General features: G+C 37.8%; 2 protein-coding genes across 2 annotated transcripts; both read left to right on the top strand.

Moving 5' to 3' along the window:
* The first annotated feature begins 568 nt into the window (after positions 1 to 568).
* LOC18051616 (receptor-like protein kinase HSL1) lies at positions 569 to 4,643 on the top strand. The gene is made up of 2 exons (XM_006449351.2): positions 569 to 3,427; positions 3,842 to 4,643. The coding sequence occupies exons 1-2, from the start codon at positions 811 to 813 to the stop codon at positions 4,231 to 4,233; spliced, it is 3,009 nt and encodes a 1,002-aa protein (XP_006449414.1). The 5' UTR covers positions 569 to 810; the 3' UTR covers positions 4,234 to 4,643.
* Positions 4,644 to 7,475: 2,832 nt separating this feature from the next.
* On the top strand, positions 7,476 to 8,655 carry LOC18051618 (serine/threonine-protein kinase-like protein ACR4). The gene has a single exon (XM_006449352.2). It carries the CDS (start codon positions 7,530 to 7,532, stop codon positions 8,526 to 8,528), a length of 999 nt encoding a protein of 332 aa, XP_006449415.1. The 5' UTR covers positions 7,476 to 7,529; the 3' UTR covers positions 8,529 to 8,655.
* The last annotated feature ends 2,931 nt before the right edge of the window (positions 8,656 to 11,586 follow it).

Raw genomic sequence — 11,586 nt, forward strand, 5'->3', positions numbered from 1 at the left:
TCCACAGCAGGCGAACGAATTAACTGCTGTTGTATCAACGTGACAAATTTTGCCCGCAGAATTTCAGCCGTTTGATTCAATTCAATCAGTCCCTCGAGATCCTTGTTTTCAACCCCTGCCTACGATAAGACCGACGTGATTGTCCCATTGGCCCCTCCCGCCTGTTTCTCGAACCTCTGATTCTTCTCTCTCTTAGATTCAGTTATTTTTAAATGTTGCGCTAAAAGGCGCCCCTTAGCATATGACCAAAATACCTTATAATTAATAAATATAAATCTGATAATCTCCCGAGTTATATACATATAAGACTGTGTTTAGTATTGTTGGATTGTAAATTTCTAAAATAAAGGACTAATTTGACTGACTCTCACTGAAAAAATTTGTCTATTATATAATTTTTTTGTTGTGACTTGTACATTAAAAGCTTTGCTTTCTTCCATCAAGAAAACATTTTTTTGTTTTTATTTTTTTTGTCTTGCTTCCTTTTTTCTTTGGGGCATGAATACTACTACTACTACTAATAATAATAATAATAAAAACTTATTAATTATTATGTTGATTTCCATAATTACAAGCAGAATGATTGTTTATTCATAATAAGTAATAAGAGGGGGAACACATGCTAACACCATCAACACTCCATCTATCTATATATCTGTTTATCTCTCTATCATATTCAAAATTCAATCATACACGATATATATGTCTACCACTTGACACCGAAACTCACACTCAGCTCCTCACTACTTGTGTGTTTTGCAGAGTCTGCAACAACAAAGCTCTCTCTGCAACAACAAAGCTTGGGTAACAATGGGACTTCTTACTGGGATGCTAGTATTAGTTGCCTTTCTTTTGTCTCCGCTCCCTTCTCTTTCGCTCAACCAAGAAGGGCTCTACCTCGAGAGCGTCAAACTGAGCCTCTCAGACCCAGATTCAGCACTCTCCTCTTGGGGCAGGAACCCGCGGGATGACAGCCCCTGTTCATGGCGCGGTGTCGAGTGCGACCCACGCTCTCACTCCGTCGCCTCTATCGACCTCTCAAACGCCAACATTGCCGGCCCTTTCCCTTCTCTCCTCTGCCGACTTGAAAACCTCACCTTCCTCACTCTCTACAACAACTCCATCAACTCCACCCTCCCCGACGACATCTCCGCCTGTCAGAATCTCCAACACCTCGACCTCTCCCAGAACTTGCTCACCGGTACACTCACCCCGGCCTTAGGCGACCTCCCCAACCTGAAGTTTCTCGATTTAACGGGAAACAATTTCTCCGGAGATATTCCGGAGAGTTTCGGCCGGTTTCAGAAGCTTGAAGTCATCTCTCTGGTCTACAATCTTCTCGACGGGACAATTCCCGCATTTCTAGGAAACATTAGTACGCTCAAGATGTTGAACTTGTCTTACAACCCGTTTCTGCCAGGCCGGATCCCGCCGGAGCTTGGCAATTTGACGAACCTCGAGATACTCTGGCTCACTGAGTGTAACCTGGTCGGTGAGATTCCTGACTCCCTCGGCAGACTCGCTAAGCTCGTTGATTTGGACCTGGCGCTCAACAACTTAGTTGGTGCTATCCCGAGTTCACTCACTGAGTTGGCCAGTGTCGTCCAGATTGAGCTGTATAACAACTCCCTGACTGGGCACTTGCCGACTGGGTGGTCTAATTTGACGAGCCTGAGACTCCTCGACGCCTCAATGAACGATTTGACTGGGCCGATTCCTGACGACTTGACTCGGTTGCCACTCGAGAGTCTCAATCTTTACGAAAACCGTTTGGAAGGCAGCTTGCCTGCTACCATTGCTGACTCTCCGGGTTTGTACGAACTCAGGCTTTTTAGAAACCGCCTTAACGGCACCTTACCCGGAGATCTTGGTAAAAACTCGCCGTTGAGATGGGTCGACTTGTCGAACAACCAGTTTACCGGCGAAATACCGGCGAGTTTATGCGAAAAGGGGGAGCTGGAGGAGTTGCTGATGATATACAACTCCTTCACGGGTCAACTACCGGATGGCCTTGGTCATTGCCAGAGCTTGACACGTGTACGGTTGGGGTACAATCGGTTAACCGGTAAGGTGCCACCACTTTTATGGGGTCTCCCTCACGTATACTTGCTTGAGCTTACTGACAACTTTTTGTCCGGAGAAATCTCGAAGAATATTGCCGGTGCAGCAAATTTATCGCTTTTGATTATTTCCAAGAATAACTTAAGTGGATCATTGCCGGAAGAGATTGGTTTCTTGAAAAATCTTGTTGTGCTCTCTGGTAGTGAAAATAAGTTCACTGGGTCACTGCCAGAAAGTTTAACAAATCTTGCTGAGCTGGGAAGTCTTGATCTCCATGCAAATGATTTATCTGGTGAGTTGCCGAGTAGTGTTAGTTCTTGGAAAAAGTTAAACGAGCTTAATTTAGCAGATAATTTGTTTTATGGGAATATTCCTGAGGATATTGGGAATTTGTCGGTGTTGAATTACCTGGACTTGTCCAATAATCGGCTCTCTGGGAGGATCCCTGTTGGGTTACAGAATTTGAAACTAAATCAGCTGAATGTTTCGAATAATAGGCTTAGTGGGGAGTTACCGTCTTTGTTTGCGAAAGAAATGTATAGGAATAGCTTTCTTGGTAATCCTGGCTTGTGTGGAGATTTGGAAGGCTTGTGTGATGGTCGTGGTGAAGAGAAAAACAGAGGTTATGTGTGGGTTCTTAGGTCTATTTTTATACTTGCTGGGCTAGTGTTTGTTTTTGGTTTGGTCTGGTTTTACCTGAAGTACAGGAAATTCAAGAATGGAAGAGCCATTGATAAGTCGAAATGGACATTGATGTCTTTCCATAAACTAGGATTTAGTGAGTATGAGATCTTGGATGGTCTCGATGAAGACAATGTGATTGGAAGTGGATCTTCTGGGAAAGTTTATAAAGTTGTGCTTAGCAATGGAGAGGCTGTTGCTGTGAAGAAGCTATGGAGAGGAATGAGCAAAGAGTGTGAAAGTGGTTGTGATGTTGAGAAAGGTCAGGTCCAAGATCAAGTTCAAGATGATGGGTTTCAAGCTGAGGTTGAGACTTTGGGAAAGATTAGGCACAAGAATATTGTTAAGCTATGGTGTTGCTGTACAACTAGGGATTGCAAGCTTTTGGTCTATGAGTACATGCCAAATGGTAGCCTCGGTGATTTGTTGCATAGTTGTAAAGGAGGCTTGTTAGATTGGCCTACGAGGTACAAGATAATCGTTGATGCAGCTGAGGGACTTTCGTATTTGCACCATGATTGTGTTCCTTCAATTGTGCATCGAGATGTTAAATCCAACAATATATTGTTGGATGGTGATTTTGGTGCACGAGTGGCCGATTTTGGTGTAGCCAAGGTGGTTGATGCCTCTGGAAAGCCTAAATCAATGTCTGTCATTGCTGGTTCCTGTGGTTACATCGCCCCAGGTTAGTACTGGCCGATTTCTCTGTCTTAAATGAATTTGTGATATTTGAATAAATCACTTTGTTTACCTTTGCTCATTGTTAAATTTATGTTTATAAAAATACCTGGAGCTTGTTTTGACATTAGAATTCTGTTAATTGGAGTTAATAAATCTGTGATTGGATGATATTGGTAATTTTACGTAGTCCATTTATGTTTACTTCCATATGGATTCAAAGACCTCTTTAGAGGGACAAGTTTGATAAATTCTTAAATGTATTCTTACAGCTTTAGAATCTGAATCAAGTGTGAGATTAAATGCAACCTTGGGATCCTGTTGGAAATTTTTCTATAAACACGCCACGTTTTCTTTATCTAGCTCATATTATCTGAGTTGAATTTTATATTAATTCCTTGAATGCTATAAACTGCTACAGAATATGCCTACACACTTCGTGTGAACGAGAAGAGCGACATATACAGTTTCGGAGTAGTCATTCTTGAGTTAGTAACTGGAAGACTGCCAGTCGATCCAGAGTTTGGGGAGAAGGATTTGGTCAAATGGGTCTGCTCTACTTTGGATCAGAAAGGAGTGGACCATGTTCTTGATCCCAAACTCGATTGCTGTTTTAAAGAAGAAATATGCAAGGTCCTCAACATTGGCCTACTCTGCACTAGCCCTCTCCCCATCAACCGCCCTGCAATGAGAAGGGTGGTGAAGTTGTTGCAAGAAGTGGGCACGGAGAACCATTCCAAGACCGGTAAAAAAGATGGGAAGTTGTCACCTTATTACCATGAAGATGCTTCTGATCAGGGAAGTGTAGCTTGAGAACTTTTGCTCAAAGGTTTTGTTTGAAAAGCAGGATGGTTTGTTTAAGGAGTACCATAAGCTCACATTCCAATTATTACACCCACTCGGTGCTTGCTTTACAGGGTGGGTGGGAATGGGATAAAAGAAGGGAAATATTTCCAGATTGAGGGGCCAAGAGGATGAAAGAAAAGAAGAATGGGAGTTATTAAGTAGTTTTATATGTAATTAATTGAGTATCTTGAAGGGTTTTTACTACAAAACAAAGCTAGTAGCTATTTCAAACTTTAAAGTTATGTATACACTGTTTAGTGATGGGGATTTTTGCCTGGCAATTGGCATCGCTCAGGTGTTTGTTGAAAATGGAAATCTTGTGGGTTTTATTAGCAACAGCAGCTATGGTACTAAAAATACATTTACTTTTGTGAAAATCCTGAAGGAAGTCTCTGGAAAATTAGACAGGTCCGTGCTGTAATGTCCGGAGTTGAATGCTCTGGCTACACTCTGTTATGCTGACTGCTGTGCCAGCCAAGCGATTAAAAGTTACTTTGATAATAAAAATTACGAGTGTATCTATCTAGATTAATAGCTAATAACTCCGTTATTGAAGTAGTTAGGTAGGGTTGGTTCTCGACGGGCCCTTGCCCATTTATGTGAAAATAGCTTCCTGGTTTTAAATGAAAACTAATCGCTGTGCTTTATGGTCCCGAAGATGCAACCATCTTTTCGGAGAATAGGACATTAGTATCTTAACGCAAGAGGGACCTAGCGGTTGGAACTTTCTTCTTTCCTTTGTTAATTGTACGTTGTTAATTAATCATGTTGGCGACTTCAATATTTTGAATTTGAATCTATATTTTAATTGATATGATATTCAGTATAATAATACTTTAATTAGGTACGATATATTTTTATTTAATAGATAATTGGCACATGTATTTATAATATAAATTGAGATCCAAGTGTTATGATATTGATTATTAATTTATAATATTCTAAAAAGTAGAAGAAATTTGTTATAAACTAAATTTGGAAGTATTTTCTCTTCTTGTTAATATGGGGCTATGGTTGAGATTTGAGAGCTGTGAATAAACGCAGAATTTGACCAAGTGAACTAAATTTAAATTTAGTCCCAAACTCATGAGATTAGAAATTCTTATGTATACATGAGTTTAGCTAGGATTACACACAAGCATATATATATATATATATATATATATAGTTCATTTATGACTCTCCTTTATTTATTTATCCAATTAGGACATCTTCTTTCATTTATTAATTTGTGTTAGTATTTAATATTAGCAGAAATAGTTAATAATAAAAAGAATTACAGTGCACGTTCTTGATTGTGCATTGAGAACGAATTCCAAGTAGTAGTAGTAGGGTAATTGCAAGGAGCTTTTAATTTCTCTCGGATATCATGTGATTCCATTAAGAAGATATCTATAAACATTAAATGCTAGAACGAGAATCAATTAATCATCAACATCATATTCATGCATATTGGTCTAATTTTTAGGTGACACTGCCGGTACAGTCACAGAGATGAATGACAATTGACAAAGGCAAGACAAAAAAAACAAACAAACTTTTTACCGTTGGCGGCCATGCATGTCAGGCAGCGTATGCTGGAGCCAATTAGTTACTCGAGCTTAATTTCCAGTGGAGTCATTGTGCTCACGCACATTGCCTGAGTCTCCGGCACTATTAATTTCATTTCTCATGTCCAAAGTCCAACCAACCGTCGTTTTCTAACCCTTTGGCATTTATTGCGTGACTTGTGCGAGTGATCCAGTTAATGCATCCTTTCGTCATTGGTGAATGGAAAATTAAGTAGTTTAACCATGAGTCTACGTCTAATCAATTTCATTTTGAATTTTTGAGCCTCTGACCGCTCGCTATTTCGGCAAAATGAGTTGTTTGGCCCATTTAGTTCATCCTGGCCCAAGTAATATTGGGTTCATATTAGGTGGGCCTCGTAGTTTTTTTTTTTCCCCGTCCCTTTTTGAACATTTGTCATGACTGAAAATTGAAAGAAAATCTTCCCTCCTCAAGGTCAAAGCCACATGTACGGTAACAGAAGTGATTTTTTACTTGGTATAGTTTTATTATTCCTTATTATTAATTTTATTCCACAATTCTTGGAAACTAATCATCTACTTTTTACAATAAGAATTGTCGGTAGATTTATCAATATAGTTTTGTCCATGTTATTTTCACAAAAAACGGATTGGTCCCATAATAACAAACATCAAAACATATCACCAATAGGACCTAAAACTTTTTTGTTCTTTCTTTATATGGCCGAACAAATAAACAACGTCGTTTCCCAGAATTTGCATGGGACCTGCAAAACTATCACCAAACTTCAAACCATCTTTTCCTAGTTACACTTGTAGATGTGAACTCGATAAGATCTGAATTTGACTGCTATAATTAAATCATTTTTATTATATTGATTTGACTGATTCTTTTAAGTATTAACGTGAAGATTAATATTCCTTGTTTGTGCTTAAAAAGACCAGTATAGCACGGATGCCCCGAATGTAACGGCGGCTTGACAATCACCCATATATTTTAATCAACTATCCATAATATTTTTTTCTCTCCTCCCTTTAATTAAGTTATATTGTTTATCAGAAAACCAATTTGAATTAAATGTGGCAGTCTAACTACAATTCAAACCGAAATTATAGTTAGATATTATTGTCTAATTACCGTAATATAATGTTAAAATATACTAAAATAATGCATGCTGTCTACCTCAAATATGCTTTTTTAAAAACTTGTGGACATGACCGGATTCTTTAACCCATATACGCATTTATAATATTCATTAGTAAACTTTGAAGAAAGGGCCTTTGATAAGCATGATCTGAGAAACAAGATTTAGTGACAAAATTAAACCCCTTTGGCATCTTTCGATTTGATTTCCTAGATTTCTTTCTAACAGAAATTGTCACATTACCGAAATTCCAAATTGTAAAAGTACAACTGGAGGCGGCCAACCATTAACCAGCTAACAAATAATTAAACAAAAGAGATTCAATTCTTACTTTCTCACCAAATATGTCCTATTTGTCAATGCTTACACATTCACGTACTCTCTCTCTCTTTCTCTTTCAATCTTCATCAATCAGCATAAAGTCTTTATATCCATCAGTGTCATGTATGTATGTATATGCGTGTGTGTGTATATATAAAAATTGCCAATTCTATACTCAACCTTATGGACTTAAAAAAAAAAAAACAAAAAAAAAAACTCTTCTCCCTTAAAGTCTCCTCTAGCTGCACAAGAATTAAAATTCGCAAACATGAGCCATTTTGAGCATATTGCATATGATTGTTTATTAGCAATTCTTTCACTATTTCTCATAATTCTTGCTATTGTCCTCATCGTCTTGTGCAAAAAGAAACCGGTAGAATCTGAAGAAACTCTTCCGATCAAGCTTTGTGCCTGCGCGTATCCGTTAACGGAAATTGATGCAGCCACTGATGGCTTCAGCCATCGAAGAATCATCGGTCAAGGTCGCTTAGGAACTGTCTATGCAGCTTTATTATCAACAGGAAAGCTAGTTGCTGTCAAAAGAATTCATCCACGGCTAGTCTTAAGCAACGCTGGATTTGGGTTCGCGTCGGTAATCAAAACACTCTCTTTAGCACAGCACCCTAATATAGTGCCCATTCTAGGATTTTCACAAGCACCCGGTGAGAGAATTATTGTATCCGAATTTATTAATATGGCTAGTTTGGATTTCTATTTGCATGAAAATAATGATGGGGCATCTTTATTGGATTGGAACCGGCGTTTGAGGATCGCGACCGGAGCAGCAAGAGGGCTTGAGTATTTGCATCAAGGGGTGGCACCAAATATAATACATGGCTGCATAAAGGCTTCAAATATATTACTTAATGAAAAGTTTTGTGCAATGGTATGTGATTATGGGCTATCTTTTTTGGCACCGGAAGAGAAAAGAGGACTTGCGGGTTATGTTGATGACGACTATTGGCATGAGAGAGGAGGCGGCAACGCCACCAGGGAAAGTGACGTCTACGGGTTTGGTGTGGTTTTGTTAGAGATACTGAGTGGGAGGAGATCTGAAGAAGGGTTACTTGTGAAATGGGCATTGCCTTTGATTAAAGAAATGAGGTTTAGTGAACTTTTGGACCCAAGACTTGCGATTCCTTGTGAGATTAAACCTCTCGTTAGATTGGCTAAAGTTGCTCTGGCCTGTGTTGGTAATTCTAGGAAAAATAGGCCATCTATTGTTCAAGTGGCAACAATTTTGAACAATTTGGTGGGTGATCCTTGATTCCAATTTTTAAATCAAGCTGTCATTAATTTAATTTGGTCTAAAAATTTTTGCTAGTTGATGATGAAGACTGTTTCTTGAGACCCAGATGAAGAAATTGGAAAAGTGCCAACATTTTGATTTTTTACGATGGAATTTTGCTTATATTTTTGGGGGGTTGAATTGTGTGATATTTAGAGTTGGCCAAAAAGGAAAACGTTGAAATGGAAGGGTGGGACGGTGGATTGCCATCAGGTCGGTGAATTTTATTTTTGTTTCCGTGTGGAATTGGGGATCTTTTTGGTGGCGACAGGGACCCAATTTCTTAATTTTTATTTTATTTTCCTTCTTTCCGGGTTGTCATTTCTTAATCATTTGTCCGAAACCGCTCGTGTAAATCAACACTCTACTGTATATATAGTTGTGTCTACGAAGAAAGAATTTGGATTATTGATGTGTAATATACAATAGCGTAAAGATCATCCTATGAAGCCCGACAATCATTAGCATATTGAGTGTTGAGTTAGCGTGTCACCAACGAAGAACATGTTATTTGACATATTTGATAGGTTCTATTAGTGATACGCATAAATCATTTAAAAATAAATAAATTTATGAGATTAATTCTAAAACATATCACACTTATCAAATTACAAGTTTCAATGAAATTGTTACTCATTATGTAAGATGGTGCGTCCATTCAACCTAAATTTTCTTCTAGACAATAATTTTTTTTTTTTGTCTAAATCACGAGGTGGTATTGAGTGTGTCCCAATTATGGGAGACGCTTTTAAGCTTGTACCACAATCCAGACTAATCTCCACTCGCACCAGGTCGGCCCATAAAGAATAAAGTACTGGCCAAAGTAGTAACTCCATACGAGAGCGGGGCTTGATATATATTGCACGTAATACCTTTTCGTGATAATTTGACATGATTATCATAGTGGTTTTGTTGTAAACGGTCATGAAGGGTTGAAATTTCTTTGATGATGATTCGGCGACGAAGCTATTTTATGTAACTCCATACGAGAGCGGGGCTTGATATATATTGCACGTAATACCTTTTCGTGATAATTTGACATGATTATCATAGTGGTTTTGTTGTAAACGGTCATGAAGGGTTGAAATTTCTTTGATGATGATTCGGCGACGAAGCTATTTTATATCGTTTTTTGAACTGCAAACCATTGTCTTAGTGGAGGTTCTTTTTCCTTCTTTTATGATTTTCAAATTTCAACTCAGTTTTAGAATTATTGATTATTCCAACAAGAGACGAAGACAGAAAACATGGCGTTTCTTTTAACAAGAGACTCTTTGACCTAATCGTTCGGTCTAGAAAGGACTTTCTATATATAGAGTTTCCTTTGAAGTCCAAGGCCCTTGTTCTCTCACTCCGACATAGAGTTGGGCCAGCGGGCAGTTTGTTGGAGCCCAATCAGTTTTTAGGCCACCGGTCGAATGTTAAAAAACATAAGGGACAGCAATCTTCTCTACAAAAAGGCCAATTTCACTTTCAAACATATATCAGCACACAATATTATAAAGACGTAAGAGTCTTTGAGTTTTGTTTTTGTTTTTGGTTTTTTTTTTCTCTGCGCCAATTTTCACAGATTAGAAATGGTTAATTAATTCTTAAATTTCTCATTGGATACCCTCTGACCATTAATTATTTTTCGTCTGCTTTCTAGCTAATCGAATATGTAATTAAAAACTCTCTCCATTTGATCATTTAATAGGTGAATGCTGACGGAGATAGCAATTGGAAAGTGTAGCATTACTAAATTAGTTGTGTGTTTTTTTTTTAATAAAATTATTTAAAGTCAGTTTCGATAATATCAGCAACGCTGAAGTGCATTCTGACCTGCTTTTGATCCATTAAGGCGCTGATACCGATAGATAAACCAAGTTAGGTTTTAACAGACACTCACAAATTAGGAAAAGTATGATTACAAAGATTGGGAGTTCATATTTTCAGAAGTCGTCGATATTCCCATGCAAAAGCGCAATAAGTATCTTTTAATTTAAAAGTTGGTTAACTTTGTTAAAAGGATTTTCTTATTTGCATTCATTGGCGGCTGACATTGATAATCAATAACCTTCTTCATTCCCAGCTGCGTGTGATGTGATTTCTTTGCGTGGGAAACCAGCCATCGATGTTTAAAATGTGATTAGTTCGCGAAAATTTGACCATTTTAAATTAATCGCCCATGGAAAATTCAAAATTTAAACTATTATCTCAGCATTCGCTATCATCATTTACGGCCATTCCCATCTTATTATCAATTTTTTTAAAAGAAAGAAAGGAAAATAAAATTTATTGTTTAGTGAAGAGGAAAAATAGGACGCGATCATGCGAACAAATTATTTAACGTGCTAAGAGAGACGAATAAGGCCAGAAAGAAGATGAATTGAAAAGACAGAACGTGTGGGCAAGAAAGAAACAGCCTAATCTATAAATGGGAAACAGCTTGACAAAGTCTCAAAACCCTAATCCATACGTTAAAGTTAATTCTAAAGCCAAAGCTTCTTGCGTAAGCCTTCTGTTGCGTGGCTTCTTTGAGAAGCTCAAGACACGAACAAAGCTTATTCTTATTTATTTATTTATTTATTTACTTACTTATCTAGTCCCCACAAATTACAAATTAACATCAACATGTGGGCTGCTGATACTCTACAAACATGTCTTCGTGGTCGTTTTCCAATATCTTCGCTGTCACTACAATATGAAGCCACGTCACACATCCTTAGGGGCAAAGGAAAAATTAAAGAGAGACCCGACTAAGAAAGCAATAAATATTTTCCATATTTTATGTGGGGAAGGAAAGGATTGTATTTTATTTTGCAATTTTAATGAAGTTGCAGAATAGTCGAATCGTGCGGCCGAAGCAATGAAAAGAAACACGCCTCTAGCACTAAAAAAAATATATATATATATAATGAAAAGAGAGAGAAAGAACTGTCCCGTTCAGTAGATTTTTCTTTTAATATGTTGAAAATAATGAATAATACTCTGAACACACAAAATAAGATCAGTTGAATATATAGCTTACTGGCTTGACATGAGAAGTCTATGTGAA

Source organism: Citrus clementina, unplaced genomic scaffold (assembly GCF_000493195.1).
Source record: "Citrus clementina cultivar Clemenules unplaced genomic scaffold, Citrus_clementina_v1.0 scaffold_2, whole genome shotgun sequence".
Taxonomy (NCBI): domain Eukaryota; kingdom Viridiplantae; phylum Streptophyta; class Magnoliopsida; order Sapindales; family Rutaceae; genus Citrus; species Citrus x clementina.

Coding starts and splice junctions, on each gene's coding strand:
- LOC18051618 (XM_006449352.2), top strand. CDS start 7,530: ATGAGCCATTTTGAGCATATTGCATATGATTGTTTATTAGCAATTCTT.
- LOC18051616 (XM_006449351.2), top strand. CDS start 811: ATGGGACTTCTTACTGGGATGCTAGTATTAGTTGCCTTTCTTTTGTCT. Junction 3,428..3,841: donor CTGTGGTTACATCGCCCCAG/GTTAGTACTGGC, acceptor AAACTGCTACAG/AATATGCCTACACACTTCGT.